Source organism: Sarcophilus harrisii, chromosome 5 (assembly GCF_902635505.1).
Source record: "Sarcophilus harrisii chromosome 5, mSarHar1.11, whole genome shotgun sequence".
Lineage (NCBI taxonomy): Eukaryota > Metazoa > Chordata > Mammalia > Dasyuromorphia > Dasyuridae > Sarcophilus > Sarcophilus harrisii.
Genome location: NC_045430.1, coordinates 98,472,611 through 98,492,069, shown reverse-complemented (window position 1 = coordinate 98,492,069; position 19,459 = coordinate 98,472,611). Strand labels below are relative to the sequence as shown.

The window sequence follows — 19,459 nt, the reverse complement described above, 5'->3', positions numbered from 1 at the left end:
GTACAAAAACTTTTTAACTTAATATAATCAAAATTATCTATTTTAGGATCAATAATAATCTCTAGTTCTTCTTTGGTCACAAATTCCTTCTTCCACAGGTCCGAGAGGTAAATTATCCTATGTTCTTCTAGTTTGTTTATATTATCATTCTTTATGTCTAGATTCTGAACCCATTTCGACCATATCTTGGTATATGGTATTAGGTGTGGGTCTATGCCTTCTTTCTGCCATGTTAGTTTCCAGTTTTCCCAGCAGTTTTTGTCTAATAGTGAATTCTTATCTCAAAAGGTGGGGCCTTGGATTTGTCAAATACTAGATTGTTAATAGTCATTGGCTATCTTGTTCTGTGCTAATTCTGATTCTTACAGAATTATTTTCTTTAGTGAATTTTTGTACTTCCTTTTTTATTTGGCCAGTTTTAGTTTTTAAGAAGTTATTTTCTTCATTGAAATTTTTTCCTATTCTTTTTCTGTTTGACCAGTTTTGCTTTTCAGGGCATTCTTCTCTTCACTGAATTTTTGTGCTTCTTTTACCATTTGTTTTATTCAGTTTTTGAGGTGTTATTTCTTTCAGTATTTTTTGTGCCTACTTTATCAAGCCGTTGGCTCCTTTAAATGATTTTCTTGCATCAATCTCATTTCTCTTCCCAGTTTTTCCTCTGTTTCTTACATGATTTTTAAAATCTTTTTTGAATTCTTCCGTCTGAGACCAATTGATAACTTTCTTTTGATTGTAATTGTCAGTCCAGTAATTCTTAAATTAAATACTTTTTAAGAAGTTCTTTTCTCCAGTAAATTTTTTCTTTTTGGCTTTTCTCCCATTTGGCTCATTGCTCTGTGTTTCATTGAATGGCCACTAATATTCCATAACCCAAGTATCTGTAACTCATTGTTTTTATTATAGTATAACTAGCAATACGGTGCTATTTCTGACTACAACTCATGAATGTAATGTGTTGTCTTGCATGTTAACTTGTTTTCCCAGAGGTAACCTGATGTAGATTGAGTTTCATTCTCACTCTAGTGAGAAAAACTTTCCTTGCAGATATTCTCAATTGTCTTTTGCTGGAAAATTTCCCCTCTGTCCTTTTGTTGGTTTTGATGCTCCATAATTTGTTTTTAGGTGTTATTTTCACTAATACTACTCTGCTTTCTTGGCTTTGAATCCCAGTTATTAAAGAATTCTGAAAAGCTGCCCATTTCTGATGGATATCATAATTTTAAAAAAAGTGTTTTTGAAATCAGTCCTCTTTGATTTTCCCTAATTGTTTTATACCATTCATTTGTGAAACTTAATTTACATAAGTTCTGAATATCTCTGTGACACTGTGAATGTGTATTATAATCATTAGGATGGGATAATCAAAATTTTGTACTGTGTGGGCCTATCTATATATGTAATAATAATGATTAATAATTACGTGCCAGATACTTTATTTACATAATGCTTTCTGTGTGCTATGTGCTTTACAATTATCTTATTTGATCCTCACAAGAACCTAAGGAGATAGATGCTATTGTTATTTCCATTTTATAATTGAGGAATCTGAGGGAAATAAAGGTTAACTGACTTCTCCAGGATCATACATCCAAAAAGATCTGAAGGCAGATTTGAACTCAAGTTTTCCCAACTCCAGGACCAGTGCTCTTTCTACTCTGCCACCTAGTTGCCAATAGATTTTTATCTCAAACAGATAAACAAAACTCAATAAACATATAATCCAAGTAATAATGAAGGATTTCATTCTTACTACCTATAACTAATAGCATTCAATAGACCCTGAGTAATATGTATTTGCTGTTCTCTAAATAGCTTCAGTAGAATTTGAGTTTTTTGACCTTAAGCAAATCTTTTTAACTACCACAGATTTGATTTATTCCTCTATGAAATAGAGGGATTGAACTAAATCATCTCTGAAGCCCCTTTTATTTCTAAATCTTCTGATTCTAAATATAACCTAACTAAGAAATGTATCTTTTTGTTAAAATGAAGTTTGATAGCTACAAACCTAGAGTCCTTTTGTACAGGTAAATAGGTAAGTGCTGTAGGTTAGTGAACATAACATCTTATATCCATGATCTTCTTTTCCTTCTATCAGAGTTAATTCTTCAGCTTGTCGGCAGCATGATATGACAACCAAAAGTTAGTGAATCCTATTTCTGAGGTACTGAATGTTAGCATTTGCTTTTAGACATGTTTAATATATTGGTTGGCTTTGTTTACCTTTCTCATTGTTACAAGGAGGATTTAATGAGTGAATGAAGATGTATGACATAAAAATAACAGGCTTCAAGAAAAAGGATTTTAGAGGGAAAATGATCTAGGGATTTTTCTAGACTACAAACTCAAGTTTCAGATATGATTTGGGAATCATGAAGGCTAATGCTAAATGGAAGAAGAAAAGTAAAGATGTAGAATTCCCAATTCAGGAACCTTGACTTATCTAACGATAATATATAGGGGATTAGTCTCACAAGACTAAATTCTCATTGTCACTTTATGTCACTGGTAAAAGTTAATGATCTTAGAATTGGAAAGCAAAATATCACTGACATTTTGTGCTTATAAGATAATCTCTATAAAGATCCTGAAATTTGGGTTAGGTATAATATGGCATGGCTCTACTTTCTGAAAGCTCATTTTGAGTTATTTTGATGACACAAACACAGAAGAAGAGAATGAATTCAAAAGACCTATAAGTAAAACCACAAGGCAGAATGCAAATGTATCACAAATTCAACTAGAATGACCAGAAGAGATGAAGCAAGAGTTTTTTTTTTTAAAGTTAATAAGTGTTTTTGTCAGTGATGCAAAGAATGTTGGAGTAAGAAATTGAAGAAATGAGAACTAAGGACTAAAGGACTGGAAAGATACTTAAAAACTTGGAATATGTGGTACAAAACCTTGCCCAAGCAACAAATTCCCTGAAACTTTTGTTCATTTTCAACTATGTTCAAGACTTCATTACCCTATTTTGTCTTTTATTGGCAAAGATACTAGAGTGGTTTGCCATTCATGTCCTTTTACAACTCATTTTACAGATCAGGAAATAGGCAAAGAGGATTGCGGATTTGAACTCAGGAAGATAAGACTTTCTGGCACTTTTATTTCCTCACTCCACTGCGCCACCTAGGTACCAGCTTCGTGAAAATTAGAATGGACTAAATAGAAGTCAATAACTATGAATAACAAAAAAATGGTAAAAATAAAGTCAAAAGACTAGGGAAAAAATAGAGGAAAATGAAAATTATATTAAAAACAATTGACCTCGAAAACAGATCAAGATGACACTTTTCCCTCTCTGCCACCCCACCCCTCACCCCCAAAGTCCTAGATAACATATTTCAAGAAATCTTAAAAAGAAAATTTTCCTGATCTCTTGGAATCAAAGGTTGAAGTTCTTTAGTCAACTTTTGAAAATGGAAACTCCTAAGGGCATTATAATTCAAACCTAGAGCTTCCAGGTTAAAGAAAAGATAGTACAAATAGCCCAAAAGAAAAGAATTCAAGTACTTAGGAGCCAGTCAACATCATGCACAATTTATCTGTCACCATTATAAAAAATAGAAGGTTGCAATGCCACATTCTAGAAGGCAAGGGATATGGGCTAACAATAAAAAATTATTCCTCCCCCCAAAAAACCCAACAACTGGTTATAATGCTACAGGGAAAAAATAGACCTTTAATGAAATAGAGTATTTCAAAGTGTTCCTGATTAAAGGATCAAAGCTTCAGAAAAACTTTGGAGTTCAAACACTGGAGTTAAGAGAAAAATAAAAAGGTAAACATGAAGGAACAAAGTAGCAAAGTCACCTTAGTAACAGAATTGGTTTTTGGAAACCAGATACATCATTTCCTAAGTATTTGGTCATCTGACCAGGCAGACCTCATAATAGATCATTATGAAGATAATTGCAGTTGTAGCTAATCTTGGTCTCTAAGAATCAATGTTAAAATACATTTTTCTCTTAATAGTGACTATAGATTCAGGTTTTTGCAGTAGCAATATATAGGTTTTCACATAAACATTTTATTACAAAGAGAGAATTCTGCTGTGAGTGGAAATTGAGTTTATTGTGGTAATTTTGATACTGTGTTTTTTAAAAGGGGAAACAATAAAGAAGGAAAAAAAATGAGTTTTCATCAACATCTATTGTAGAGGGTAAAGAATTAAAATGGATTTTGTGTAGAACTGGATAAGATCTTCCCAGCCACCTCATCATAATATAGTGGTATATCTATGCAAAAACAGATAAAGGAAAGGAACAAAAGTTTTGTTAGAAAATGTGGTTCAAAAATCAAGAAGTATAAGACCCTAAAATAAATTTAGTAAAAGGTTTGGGTATATATATATATTTTAAAATAAGGAAACAAAACTTTTTTTTTTTCATATCTAAGAAAGCTTTTTATTATTTATTTATTTTTTAAAATAGCTTTTTATTTACAAGTTATATATATGGGTAATTTTACAGCATTGACAACTGCCTCCTTATATCTAATTTATATTTTAATATATTTAACATCTACTGGTCATCCTGCCATCTGGGGGAGAGGGTGGGGGGTAAGAGGTGAAAAATTGGAACAAGAGGTTTGGCAATTGTCAATGTTGTAAAGTTACCCATACATATAACCTGTAAATAAAAGGCTATTAAAAAAAAGTATAAATTAGATACACAATAAGTATACATGACCAAACTGTTATTTTGCTGTACAAAAAGAATCAGACTCTGAAATATTGTACAATTAGCCTGTGAAGGAAATCCAAAATGCAGGCAGGCAAAAATATAGGGATTGGGAATTCAATGTAATGGTCCCAGAGTTCTTTCACTAGGTGAGGAATTAAAACTGTTACATGATAAATGAGAAATCATTTAAACCCTCTAATTTTCAGAAAACAAGCATAGAGATTAAATGATTTATTTAAAGTCATACTGGTAGAAAGTGGAAGAAATAGAATTTCATATACCACTAAGACAGTGAGTGCACAGAGTCTCCTTAGCCAACTATTCCTTTTCATATTTTGCATTGTCAAAATCAGACTTTTTTGTATTCACTTTTGAGTTCAAGGACTCGGGGCTTCCATGGTATTTACAGTTGGTACATTGTTCCATCTTCCTGCAAAGGAGGCATGGATTTTCAGGATATCTGTAGTGCTTTTCACTATTTTGAGCCCTAATTTGATATATTAGTGTTTTGCAATACTTTGAAAAGACATGAGTTGGTCTTATTTAAAGCTGACATTTCAGAGTCAACTCCCAAATCTTGAGGTTTTTCCCTATGTATGTACTTTGTCTTTCTTAAATGTAGGGGAAATTTTCAGAGAGTAGGAATATGTATTCTTTTGTTTCCCTTTCCTTCCAGGGATAGACATTGGCAAGTTTATACTTGGTAACTTCTAGGAAATGAGAGAGATAAATCCATCAATTCTCATTTTATTTAATTTATCTTTTCCCATATTTATCTTCAAATTTTTGTATAAAAGGTGTTTTTGAACCAAGTAAATTAGTAAGGTGATAAAAAGTGGACTCTCAGTGCTGAAAGGGCTGTGGTAAGATGGTAGAACTATCTACTGTACCATTTTTACTGTACTATCATACTATTGTTTGACAGTATAAGAAAAGCAAGTTATCCATGTGACTTACAAGTTCCATTACTTGGCATACAGTGCAAGAAAAATAGGTATACTGTATAATAGATAACCAATATTCATAATCACATGTTTTGTGATAGCAAACAACTGAAAAAAAGGGTTACTATCAAAGTATGATTGAACAAACGTATGTGAATGTAATTGAATATTATCATGTAGTCAGATTTGTTAAATGTGAAGAATTCAGGAAAAAAAAATTATGAACTGATAAAAGGAGTGCCTGGAACATAATAGTAAGTGCTTAGTAAAAATTTTTTTGATTGATTGAGGCAGAACTGAAAGGCCAATATGCTCAATCATAATTATGTAAATAAAATACCTAAAGAAAATATAATTATGATAACCAGTATTTGTTTCCAATAACAGATAATAGCCATTCCCTTCTAGCTGAGACTTGGGACTAGATTATATTGTAAATTCTTTGGGGGCAGGGACTCCTTTTGCCTCTTTTGGTATATCCAGCACTTATTTTAGTACAGTGCCTGTAGGCACTTAATAAATGTTTATTGATTACTTAAGGGAGGTTGCTATATCAGAATGTTAAATACTTGGTCAGGTTTTTTTGTCTCATTTTTCTTTGTTACAATGTAGGATTCAATTCTAGGGGAGAGAACTGGAGAGTGGAACATGCTTATCCAGAAATAAATCATACACCAAGAAATTTAAGTAAAAGTAATTAATCTTTAAAGAGGTACTAAAGAGGTTGTTATAGTAGCCAAGAGAGTAAACTTGCTGGTCTAAGTGACATTGACCTGTGTAAAAACTAGCTCTCTAACCAAATTTATAAAATATGGTACCAAATTTAGTCTAAGGAAAGCTATTAAGAACTATTATGTGTTAATATTTATAATAACATTTTGGTGATTGATTATTGGTTATCTAGGACTAGAGGTGACCTACATATAAAAGCAGGCAAAAAAAAGAAGCCTTGGAAAGTGGAGTGAATCTCTTAGTATGGGAATTGGCCTTGTGTGTTTCACTCTGCTAACCTTTCCATCTTTTGCTAAGAGAACAATCATAAAATTAATTGGAAAGAGCTCTGACAATCTATTGCATTATGGCTCCATTCTTTTTTTAAATGAAATTTTGTTGATATTTTTGTTTTTTTTTATATCACTCATATTTCTCATTGCAGTCTACCACGACCCCTCATCCCTTGATTCACCCTTTATAACATGTAAAGAAAAAAGTCATGCAAAATAAAATAGCATATAAAAATTTTTGATATACTGTATATAAGAGGCATCGAGCTTGGTCATAAATTTGGAGGCTTGTTTCAATTGTTCTTTTCATTTACATTGTAATCATTGTATATATTGTTTTCCTGGTTCTACCTATTTCAATTTTATCAGTTTTTTCTAGGCTTTTCTGAACTTATGTTCGTCATTTCTTAAAGCACAATAACATTCCATTATATTTATTTATCACAATTTGTTTAGTTCTAATTTTGCTACCATGAAAAGTGCTATTATAATTATTTTTATGTATATGATTTTGAAGGGTCTGTCTCTTCCACTGGAATCTCTGGATAAATGGGTTGGTACAACAGAGATTTTGTTTTCATTTCTCTCTTAGTGAGTTTAGAGTAATTTCTTACTTTCTTGTTATAATATTGCTTTCTTTTCAATTAAAAAATAATTCTAATGACTAGAAACTTATATGCACACAACGGAAATGAATCCATTAAATTTCATAACCTTTATTTGACATCAGTGAGCTCTATGATTTATACTTCTCTATATCTAGCATGATGTACATGTGCTTTCTTTGTAGATATTTCTTTGAGGAGCATTTCTCAATAGAAAGTAAGGTACATTCTATTAGTTTCAAAGAGATAGCAGAGATCAATTATAGTAACAAAGTATAGAACAGGATAAGGAATATTTAGAATATATTTATTTCAAGGAATAGACCAGAATGTTTTTATGTACATTGATGACAAGGAATTATAATTTTTCTGATAAGATTGTTAAAAAATGAAAATAAAACAGATGGGCTCTAGGATAGTTGCTTGATTTCAGCTATTTAGCTGAATAGTTTTGCTTGCTGGAGAAAGAACTTAATATGATTATCTGAAATATCTTGAATTTACATATAGCCAGATTTCATGTTTTTCCATGGAAAGAGAACAACTTTTAAAAAATTGAGTAGAATATCAGTGAAATTGAGGTAAGCTATAAGGAATATATTTAAAAATCTGTCAGGGAATGAATGTAACAAATCACTGATTTCAACAGATAATAATTGATCTTTTCCTTCAGAGTTTCCAAGATTACTCCTATTATAGGCTGCAATAAGACATGAAGTGGAAGGCTGGAAAGTTTGATTGATGAATGTCCTCAAGAAACTGAAGAAGAGTTAAGAATATCTTGTTTTTTTCCTTTAGGAGTGTATCTTTTCTTTACATGTGTATATTAGGGAGCTATTTGGAGTAAAATAAATCACCTGGCACTCACCTTATCATAAAATAAGTATATGTTCTTAATTTGTAGAGCATAATGTGTTGTGTTGCCCATCTGAACAGTTTTCTTAATGGAAGGAAACTTTTCATTTGGGTAGATTGAGAGAAAGTTGACATTCAATAACAACCAACCAAACTGTCCAATGTTTTTCATTCAAGAAATGGAGTAGATTACTAGTTAGGCGCTTAATTTGTCAATTTGAGAAAAATCTCCAGATATTGTCTGTTATTTGCAATTTATCTGTTCTCCATTTTTTAGAAGAATACAATGGATGCCCTTGCCAATTACATATTATTTTAGTCCACATTCTTAAACTCTGGGAAAAATGTTAGAAAGATGGGAAATAAATCCATAAATACTTTCCCCTATAAGCATGTTTGCATGTGCAAATACATGAACATATATGTATGTGTGTGTACATATATATATATTTAATTTTCTTTGCCCTTTAAATGCTTATAATTTACTTCAGAAATAAAAGATATATATGGAAATAACTATCATCTAAAACAATATTAACTATAATAAGTCAGTGTAACAATGAGCAAAAAGCTAACCCTGGTAGTAGAGAAGTTAAAGTCTTATCTTTGATACTTGAACAAATCAGTCATTAACCTCTCAGGGTATCCAGGAAATTTGCCATGACTATATTTTATGTGACTTGCCTGATATATATTAGTAGAAGAAGATACCACATTGATGGTTCTCTATTCAAATTTACGAAGCATGTTCCTCGCAACTGTCAAAGACCAAGCATGAGCATGTAAGTATTATTATTATAGGTGGAAAAAATTAAAGCAGAGAGAGATTAAATGACTCATTCATGGTCACATAGATAGTAATTATAAGATCTAGATTTTTACCCGAGGTCTCCTGATCCAAAGTATCTTTCTAATATATACACTGCATTGTGGGTTGTGTATTTGTTATTCTGTACCTGCTCTTTTGGAGTCTTCTTAGCTTATATTTGCATACATTGGACAGATAATAATAAATAGATTCAGAAATGATTGAATAAGCATACCAAGTATATTGTTTAAAGGATAAAAGTCAACCTAGAAGAAAGTACCATAGAGATCTGTCTTCAACCTTTTTCTATTCAGTGTTTTTTATCAGTGAAGTGGTTGAAGGCAAATGATAAAGCCTTTTAAATTTGCAAATGACACAAAACTAGACAGAATGGCTAATATATTGATGACAGAATCTCAAGCTACACAACTTTCAATATGTTTGAACAAGAGGTTGAATCAGATAAAATTTAATAGAAATTAATGCAAAAACCTGCATTTAGATTAAAAAAGAAAAGACATTGTATAAACACTGGATAGGGGAAATTGTATGACTGGACTATATAGTTCCTGTGAAAAAGGAGCTAAGACTTTTAGTGGCCTGAAAGAGCAATATAGCAATATAAATGAACAAAACTACTTGACAACAACAGCAGCAACCAAAATCTAATGCCATTTAGGCTGCAAAAATATAAGTATAGGGTTCAAACTAATGGAGGTCGGACCCTCATTATGGTCTTGACAGGCTGTTTTAGGGAAAATTCAGTATTTATAGACTGTTGTATTCTGCTTTCTAGAGCCCCCAAGTTGGGGTAACAAAACATGCCATGCTTTCTAGAACCCCCATGCTGGAGTGATTCAAATATTCCGGCTTAGTGGAGAAGTGATGAGGTAGGACTCCTGAGGATGGTGGAAATATGGAGTCCATTTATTCCATTATTCTAAACTTCTTTTCCACTTTTATATCTTCATACCCTTATGTAATCAAAACAACATTGGGCATGCGTCTACACACATGGAACCACATAATCAACTTGCTATTGTATGTAGTTTGCCACCTGGTATCACTCTTCCACCACCATGGTATCACTTTGCTTCAATCACAATACAGATTGTCACCAATCCCTGACTTCTCAGGAAGGGTGAGAGCCCTTAGGGAAGATGGGAAGCCAAACCAGACATTGTTAGCAGGTTCCCTCTGGGCTGAAGGGTCTTATACCTCACCCAGAGTTTCCCCACTGTCTGGGACCCTCCACAATAGACTACTAGGTTGTAAAGAGCCAGAATTCATGTTATTTGAAGACTGGTCTTAGAGAAGGGAAGATGGGTAAAATAATCTTACTCTTCAAATTTTTGAAGGAAAGACTGACATATGGAAGAAGCATTAAATACATTCTGCTCAATCTCTCTTGGGGAAGAACTAGGAACAATGGGTGGAAGTTACAGAGAACCAGATTTCAGTCCAATATAAAGAGGAACCTCCTGACAATAAGATTTGTCCTCAAATGAAATTGACTGCCTCATTGTACTCATATAGAGAGGCTACATAAACATTTGTAGAGTATGTCAAAGTATTAATGTTTCAAGTGGAGTTTGTACTAGATAATGTATAAAATAATTTGTAACTGATTCTTAAAATGTGCTTGGAAAAATGAGATGCTTTAGTACAGCAGCTGTTTGTTTTTCTATAGGATCTGGGGCTGATAAAGAAATGAGTTGTTTTGGGTATACATGTGTTGTTAGATTTTTTTTTTTTTTTAATTGTCACTATCCTTATAAACAAATGACAAACTACTTGTTTGCGAAGCTTTTCTAACTGAAGAGGCAGTTCACTTCCTTTTCAGATTTGCAGTCATTCCATGAATAAAACTTGACATGATACTTTTTTTACTTCAGACTACAAAAACAGAAACGTCTATCTATAGCAAGGCTTTTTTGCGATTACAGGTTGCAAGAATGTCACAAATTGCTGGTTGCTAGTTTTTTTTTTTTCCTAAATGTATTTCAATGTTGCTAATTTTTGTTTTCCTCACAACATTCTTTCCTAAAGAGCTTCAGGTAGGATTTTAAAAATAAATGCCAGTACAACTACAGAGGACATTTAATACACTGAAAATTATTTAAGTTAGATGATTTTCTAGTTGGCAAGAATATAGCATATAGATTATTACAGCAATAGTATAGACACAGAACAAAAATGCTGGATTTTATCTTGTACTTTTCCCCAAATCCCTATGTAACTCTATGTCTGTTTATTTTCTCCTCTCATAAGATGGCATTGCCTAGCACAAAGATTCTTATATAATGAAAAGATGGTAGTGAATCAGTCAGAGAACTGGAGTTAACCTAAATTCAAATACTACCACAGATGCTAGTTGTGTGATACTGTCTAAATCACTTGGTCTCAGTTTTCTCATCAGCAAAAATATAGGGATAATAATAGTATCTTACTCCTAGGATTGTGTGAGGATCAAATGAAATAATATTCATCATGATCAAGTTACATTTATACAAGGATGATAAATGGATGGTTGAACATTAGGAAAAACAGTTAACAAACTTGATTGTATTACAAAGAAAAATATTCAAAATTATTTGAGTATCTCAACATGCAGAAAAAAGACTTGGATGAAGAACATCTATTTTGCTTATAGCAAAATTCTTTTATAAAGAATAACCACCACCTGCAAAGTATAGACATAGAGGAGTCTTTTTTAAAAAGCACAAATTGTTTATCTAAATCTAAAACAAGCATATTCAATGGGGATATACTAGATACAGATTTACTTGTAAATATGAGAATAAAGCAAGAATACCCAATTCTTTCACTGTTATTCTGTATAGTTTCAGAAATGCTAGTAATAGCAATAAATCAAGAGAAAGAAATGAAAATAATAAAAATAGTAAAAAGATGAAATCTTTCTGTATTTAAGGAATATATATGTATATAGTTAGAAATTCTTAGGGAATCAGCAAAGATAACTATTGAGACAATAGTTTCAGCAGTTATAGACTACAAAATAAAGAATCTACTTCATTTCTATATCATAATAAAATCCATTGTAAATAACTACAAAGTAGATAAATTATCTGGGCATCAGTCTATCAAAGGACATAAAAGATGAATCAATTCAATATCCAGAGTGTTCCTTAAAGAAATGAAGAGAAATTTAAATAGCTGGAGAAATGTTTAATGCTCTTGGCTGCCCTGGGCCAATAAGATAAAAATGTCAATATTATCAAAGCTAATTTACACTAACAATGTTAGTCCAAATGATCAAAGGATTACTTTATATGACTTAATAAAATCAATTTGGAGAGGTGTTTAAAATACTATGTCAGTTGTGCTAAGCACTTGTATACAAAAAGAGCAAAAGAGTCTCTGCAATCAAGGAAAGTCTAATGAAAGAAGCAACATGAAAACTATATATAGAGGGCTGAAACTCCAAAAAGTATCCTTGAATCAGACAACCAAGCACTTAAGGCTAATTATCTGTTCAATGTGAGACAACAGCTCTATGGATAAATGGCTCTTCTCACCATTGGTGCTTGCTGAATGTTTGGTGTTAAGATAATGATAGGCAAGGATTGGAGGGCAAAAGGAGAGGGGCCAGAGAGGCACTTGGCAGAACAAAGAGGAGAGAAGTTGGTGACTCTGGACTCCTGAATCCAAGATTCTGCTTGCCTGCCTCTTTCACTTTTCCTTCTAAAGACCAAGGACTTTAATTTATCCTGACTCTGGCTGACCCTGAGGCCTTCTAGGGAGATAGCCCATATCCTACAACTATGTACCAACAAAATATATTCAGGATGAAATGCTATTAATCAACATTAATGCGCAAGCCTTAATATAATGCTTTAAAAATATTTCATTTTGTCTTCCCAACTCTTTTGTGCTATTATTTCCAATTTTAAATATGAGGAAACCAAATCAGTTTTGTTAAATGACTTGTTCAGGATCACAGAGCTAATACCTAAACATATTTGAACATAGGAGAACTTGAATTTACATATTCCTGATTCAATTCCAGTGAGTCACCTGGGGGCCTCAAATATTGATGGATTAAGATCTGTATTCTGAGATTAAGTATCAACATCGAGTTTATTTTGTAGTCTGCTACTTTGCTGAAGCTACTTTGTCATTTGGTATTTTTGCTGATTTCCTAAGAATTTCCAAGTATACCATCATATTATTAGCAAATAAAGGAAGTTTTCATCTATTTTATCTATATTCCTTCCGTTTCTTTCTCTTGTCTTACTGCTATTGCTAGCATTTCCAAAACTATATAGAATTATAGTGTAGGAACTGAGCATCTTGCTTTACTCATATTTACTATAAAATCATGGATCAACTGAAGTTTATCTTTTTTGGGGGGTGATTGATGGGGAGCTTAAGAATCAAAGCCAGGGAACCTTAGAGAGTTTTTGCATATTGACTTAGTAGGAATAATTCAAATGTCTAGAGTCCTGGGAATAATAGGCTGGTTCTGAGATTTAACTGATACCCATTGTATCCACAAGTTTCACAAATACCCAAATGAGAAGACTTCCTCAACCAATAATCTCTTCTGCAATTTGTAATATATAGTTTAGTTATGTAACTTATAGTTATAAGTGTTGCTTAGAGCAAGAAAAAGATTGTCACACTGTCCTTACATATCAGATCTTTGTCTTTGAAGCTGGATTCTCTACTTATGTAAGGTTACTTATCAGATATGGCAAATAAGGTGATTTTTCTCTTTTCCTCTCCTCTCCCCTTTCCCTCTATTTGACTTTATCAAGAATTTGGCTCAAAACCAAAATAAAGAGAAGTAAATTCAATGCCCATTCCAAAATAGTCCTTTTCTTCCTCTACCTTTGGGGTGGTGGTGGTGGAAGGGGGACTTCTCCAGGTATTCGATGGTGTTAAAAATGACCAACACCAGGAAGTTGATGTCTAGATACGTTCTTTATAAATAGCACATCAAGATCCTGAAGACTAGGGTCAGTGGGATGGAAGACCACAGTCAAGAAAACCAGAGCTGCGTTAGTCAGTCTTTCATTTATACAGGGCTAGGAGGCGGGATGGCTACACAGGTGAGTAGATATCTCCGTCGGCATGCCGGCCAACTCTTCAGGCCATCGGGCCCACCGGATCGCAACATCTGTGATCCTGGGAGAAAACGCAGCGTCTCGATTTTGGAAAGGTGGAAGGGCTGTGCAGGCAAGCGGTGCATGCGCAGTGGGGCGGAGGAGGTGGAGACAACTAGAGGAGGAGGGGGGGCTGCTGTTTATTTGCAGCTGGACTAACTTGCCCAGGCGGCGGCCCAGCGCGGTCCCGGGGAGTGGGTGAGTGAGGCAGCTTGCCGCCGCACCATGCTGGTTCTGGGCTCGCTGGTGCTGCCATCTGTCCGAGCCGGGCAGGGGAGAATGCCAGGAGCTCCGGAGCGACCGCGGCAGTAGCAGCAGCAGCAGCAGGATGGCGGTGACAGCCCCTGCCGCTGGTGGCGGCGGCTGCGGCAGCAGAAGGGACCGGACTGCCTCGGGCCAGCGCCAGGGGGGCTTCTGCCTGGCGCCGGCGGAGGCTGCGGTGCTCCTGACCGCGGTCTGCTGTCTGTGTTACGGAAACTCTCTGCGGGGCGAGTTCGTGCACGACGACGTGTGGGCAATTGTGAACAACCCAGATGTTCGGGCGGCTGCCCCTCTGGGCTGGGGCATGTTCGCCAACGATTTCTGGGGCAAGCGCATGGCCGAAAATACGAGTCACAAGTCCTACCGCCCTCTCTGCATCCTCACCTTCAAGTGAGTTCCGTCGCTAGTCGCTGCTGCCTCTCTGGGGGAGATGAGGAGTTAGGCTCTATGAGCTGCCCCTCATAGCCAGCTCTCCTGTCCACTCACGTTCCAGCTTTCCAGTTTCCGGATAGCGTGAGAGGTCAGCTGAGGGAGCCGGAGGAGAGCTGTTTCCAACTGTCTGTTCTTTTAAATCCACTTTCCTCTGGGGAGCATTGACGGGAGAAGACTAGGGGGGCTGCACAGTACTTTCAAGGGAGACTCTCCTGGGGGTGGGGTAAGATTTGGAGGGGGTTGCTGAAAGAAGTTGGTTGTGTTACTGAGGCTCGTGGGCAGTTCTACGGCCGGGAAAATGTGTGAGCTTCTTGGAGATTCACATTTGGATTTCAGGAGGAGGAAAGCAAAACCCTTGCGTTTTGCCTGGGTATCAAATGAGTTGTGCATTTGCAGGAAAAGAATTCTTTTCCTCTTGGCCACACACCAAAACCTCTCCAGCCATTGCGATCAAGCTATTAAAAATTCAATGCAAAAGTATGCAGGAAAGTGGAAATTGTCTGGGATTTATTGTATCTCAGTCGCATTTTGATTTTATAACCTGGGATATTTGGTGTAAATTATAAGCTTACACCAGTTTTCCTGAAGGTGGAGTTTTACCTCCTGATGAAATGAGAAGTGTGTCTTAAGAGATGCATGCTACTACCTTTTGTTTATTTTATCATACTTACTTTTCTTCTCCTGGGTTTGATTTCTCCTCGGTCCTGAAAAAGACTGCAGAATAATGTTGTTTTGATATTGGTATATTTAAACCTGTTGTGAAAGGGTATAATTGTAAAGGGTATAATGAATAATCTTGCGTGGCAGTTTCAAAAAAACTTGCAGCAGCAAGAACTGAAGATTTAGAAAAGTATTGACTTTTGGTTCCATTCTTTCATTTAAACTAAATTTAAAGTTTATTGTTTTTGAAGAGGAGAAACATATTGTCCTTAGTTTTGGAAAGAGCAATTCATTAATGTATTTTTTTTTTAATCTGTGCCTCCTTCCAAAGTTATTTGCTTATCTAGATGTTGTATTCTTTAAAAACAAAAACCATTTTTTTTAATCCTGCATGAAAATATCAGTTGGTTTATTCTGATTTCCTGTTTATTAGTACTACTTTAGTTGTAAGTAAATCAATGCTAGGAATACTTTGATTCCTGCTTCCAGGAGCAAAAAAGGCAGGCTTTTTCCTTTCAAAATATTTCTTGTATAGGAAAGGATAAAGGCAGAAGACGGCATGAGGCATAATGAGAGGAAGTTAAGGAGGATAGGTAATAAAAAAAAAAAAAAGACTATAGTAAATAAGATAGCAAAAGTCAGGTAAATAGGAAAGAGTAGGAAGAGTTGGGAGAAAAGGAAGCGATCATTTAGGAAAAACAGATCCAAATCTTCTATAGATTTGTTTCACTTGGCAAACTGCATCAGACTGGTTTGGAATAAGGAGAGGATTCAAGTGCAAAACCTGAAAGTAGAGCTAGGAGGAACAGTGTAGGCACCTATTTCAAAGAAGCAAGGATACCATAATTGTTTTCAGTATGCTTTGTCTTAATTTTAAATAGCATTGATTCATTTTCTTTTAAATTACCTATAGTACAACCCTGACTTCTATTTTTAAGAAAAATAAGCAATCCCAAATATAAGGAAGAAAGTTTTCTAAGACTTGCGTTTAAATAATTAATCAAATTAATCTTTTCAACACTGATATAAAAGTTTATTTGTGCAAAAACCTTTAAGTGTTTTAAACTTATTTTCCTTACAGTAAAAAAGAAAGATTGACTCTTTGACCCACTGAACATATATTCTACAATCACAGAAATTTAGAACCAGAAGACACTCTATTTATAATTCCTTCATTTTGTGAATGAAGAAAAGTGAGAGTCAGTGAAGTAAAATAATTTGTTCTAGGTATATACTGCTGTTAAAAAGTGGATGTTGATGGATATCCTCAAGGCACATGATTAACAGGTTAACATTTACAGAAAAAATTTTGGAATCTGCTTTGGAATTAGGTGGATTCTTGACATTTTTTGCTGTGATGAAACTTATTTAAATATGTCAATTTTTAAAAAATTGGCATTGAATTAAAGATAAATTTTCAGTCTGTGCTAATTTGATTTTTGGGGAGAGAATAGGTACAGATAATTACTTAACTGTAGTTCTTCTTAAAAAAGAATTCCTAGATATGAATTAAAATTCCTTTGAATTTTCATGTCTTATAAAAACTTTCACTAAAAATATTGATGGAGTAATGTTTAAGGGTATACATAATTGGTTTTGGATCATAATAGAGGAGAAAAAAGATCTTTATAAGTAATTTATAGTAACCTTCATTCTAAATCCAGGAATTTCCTGTGCTTCATCTTTTACTGTCCATATCCTTTTTATATCTGTGAAAGATTCAAGATCTTTTGTAGAAACTTAGTAAGGAACCAGCGCTCATGATAAATGTTAGTATCTTGTCAAATAGTCCTAAACTGGTTAAAAATGTCTCTACTGACTTATTTTTTTATTAGGAGAAACTGAAGGAAATTTCTTATTTTCAGTGTTGTTTGCTAACAGTAAACAAATGAAAACCCACCTTAGAAAATAATAAAACTATAGCTTTTATATATTCTATCAAACCTGAGAAATATTACAGATATCTAAAAATCTTTCCACTAATGCTGTGGTGTCATTATCATCATGTGATATCACTATGTTAGGTAAATTAAGATAAAAGGATTAAATTTTGTTAATAATAGCTTGGGCCAAGGACCAATATAGCTCCTTGTTCTGATTATTAGACCACAGAGTAGTGTACTATTTTCCTGTAAATTTTTGTTTTACTGAGAGATTCTAATTGCAATATAAATCATAATAAGGAAGGCAGGTGACCTGTAAAAATGTAATTGATTTAAAATTGAACTTTTGATAGAAATGGATGCAGTTTTTGTTCAGTATTTTGATATTTGGGTATCAAGATTGCACAGTAGTTTGTAATACTTGATTATGAGAGAAGACAATAGAAAAGTCCATGGCACATGATAAGGCATTTTGACTAAGTTCACTGTCTAATTTTAATTTTGTTCTTTAAGATCCTGAGCAGGTAGAACAGTTTTTGTTTCTGTGACTAATTCGTAATTCTTCAAAATCATAAAAGAATGTTTAAATTATACATGGCTGCAATTGCTTAACTCACCTATTACCTAAGAATTCTTTAGCTATTAATCAGTATTCATTTCATCCATCATCAACTGCTAACCCCTGCAAAACACTGGACCTACAGGCCAACAAATAAATACTCTTTAGATTGTAGTAAACTCAGTTTCACTCAGAGTAGAATTTGTTCAATCATTCTCCACAGACTATATTCATGAAGGACAGTTAATTATCAATCCTCTAACAGACTTTCTCTAAGTGCAGGCAACTGTCATTGTCCTCAGACATGAACTTCTATCAGTCTTCTCTAAGTGCTTTACATTGATTCTTTCTGCCATTGCAGTTAAATTGTCATTCTCCCAGATTTTCTACCTTTTCCCAAAGGTATAGTAATTAGCCAAAATTGTTTATTTCATTTTGTTTTTATTTTTTCGATGGGGTTCAGATAGAAATGGACGAGTCACCATTCTGCTATTCATTTTATCAATGCCTTATAGACTATTGTGTAGAACAAATTAAAACATTACCTTTTAAAAGTGAATTAAAGACTCATTGAAAACATGTTGGTACAACTTAGTAGCAGCCAGATGGTGGATACATTATAGATTTGTTTTTTTCTTATGTAATTTTAATTTCTTCTGATAGGTTTTTATATTTTGAAGTTTTTTAAAAATTCCAAATATTTTGGAGATTATGAGTATTGAATATGCTAATATTTATTAAAATGATTCTTCTTAATTTTTTATGCATCTACACAATTGTAAGAAATTGTGGGAAGAGAATAGCTCTGTCTGTTATGATATTTCACTTCCAGCAGAGTTTGTTGAATTTTGAAGAATATTTAGGGTTTATATTGACAGACTTCTGTTATATAATTCTAGTTACATCATGTCTTTAATGGATATTATTTGTAATCTACAATAAGTTGCACGGTTTGTCACTTTATTAGAAAATCTAAATTGATCACTAAATGTGGTCTCCTTAAGGAAAACCTTTTTGTAGACCTGATCTGAAATCACTAGCAAAAATCTTTTCATATCCATAAACAAATCTGCATGACTCAGCATTTGTTTGATACCTCTTTTTTGACATATTGTTTGAATTGATGGGGACCTTATATATGGAAGGCCTTTTATTTACATCATGCATTTTAGCCACTTTTGGTTGCATTTGACAAATCTAGAGATTTACTCTCATTGTTAGCCTTTAATATTGCTTTTAAAGTGAGGTCTGTTTCGAAAAGTTTTCTTTTACTTTTTAACCTTTTTTTTAAATCACACATGTTGAGAACATCTTTCAATCCATTTCCTCCATTTGGAGGAAGTGCTCATTGCTCTAATATTGTATACGTTTTTTTTTTAATACTTTCTAAATTAATTTTCCTATTTTCCTATTCAAAAACGCTCTTAACATAACCAATAACTATGATGTGATTGCGATTTAGAGTCAATCATCCTGGAGAATGAAGTCAAGTAGCTTTTGGCCATTGCTAACAATAAAGCTAATGGAAGTGATGGAACTCCACTGAGTTATTTAAAAACCTAAAAGAAGATGTTGTTAAAGTATGCTGCACTCAATATGCCAGCAAATTTGGAAAGCTCAACCTGAGAACAATA

At 33.8% G+C, this 19,459-nt stretch overlaps 1 protein-coding gene across 2 annotated transcripts in view; it reads left to right on the top strand.

Annotated features, from left to right (window-relative positions):
• The first annotated feature begins 14,186 nt into the window (after window positions 1-14,186).
• The window catches only part of TMTC1 (transmembrane O-mannosyltransferase targeting cadherins 1), a 228,488-nt gene continuing 223,215 nt past the window's right edge, over window positions 14,187-19,459 (top strand). Inside the window, exon 1 of one of the 2 annotated variants that reach the window (XM_031938103.1) lies at window positions 14,187-14,681. In XM_031938103.1, coding sequence (XP_031793963.1) covers window positions 14,359-14,681 — 323 coding nt within the window. In that variant the 5' untranslated portion in view covers window positions 14,187-14,358. The remainder of the gene's footprint in view (window positions 14,682-19,459) is intronic. The other variant, XM_031938102.1, reaches the window with a different exon arrangement.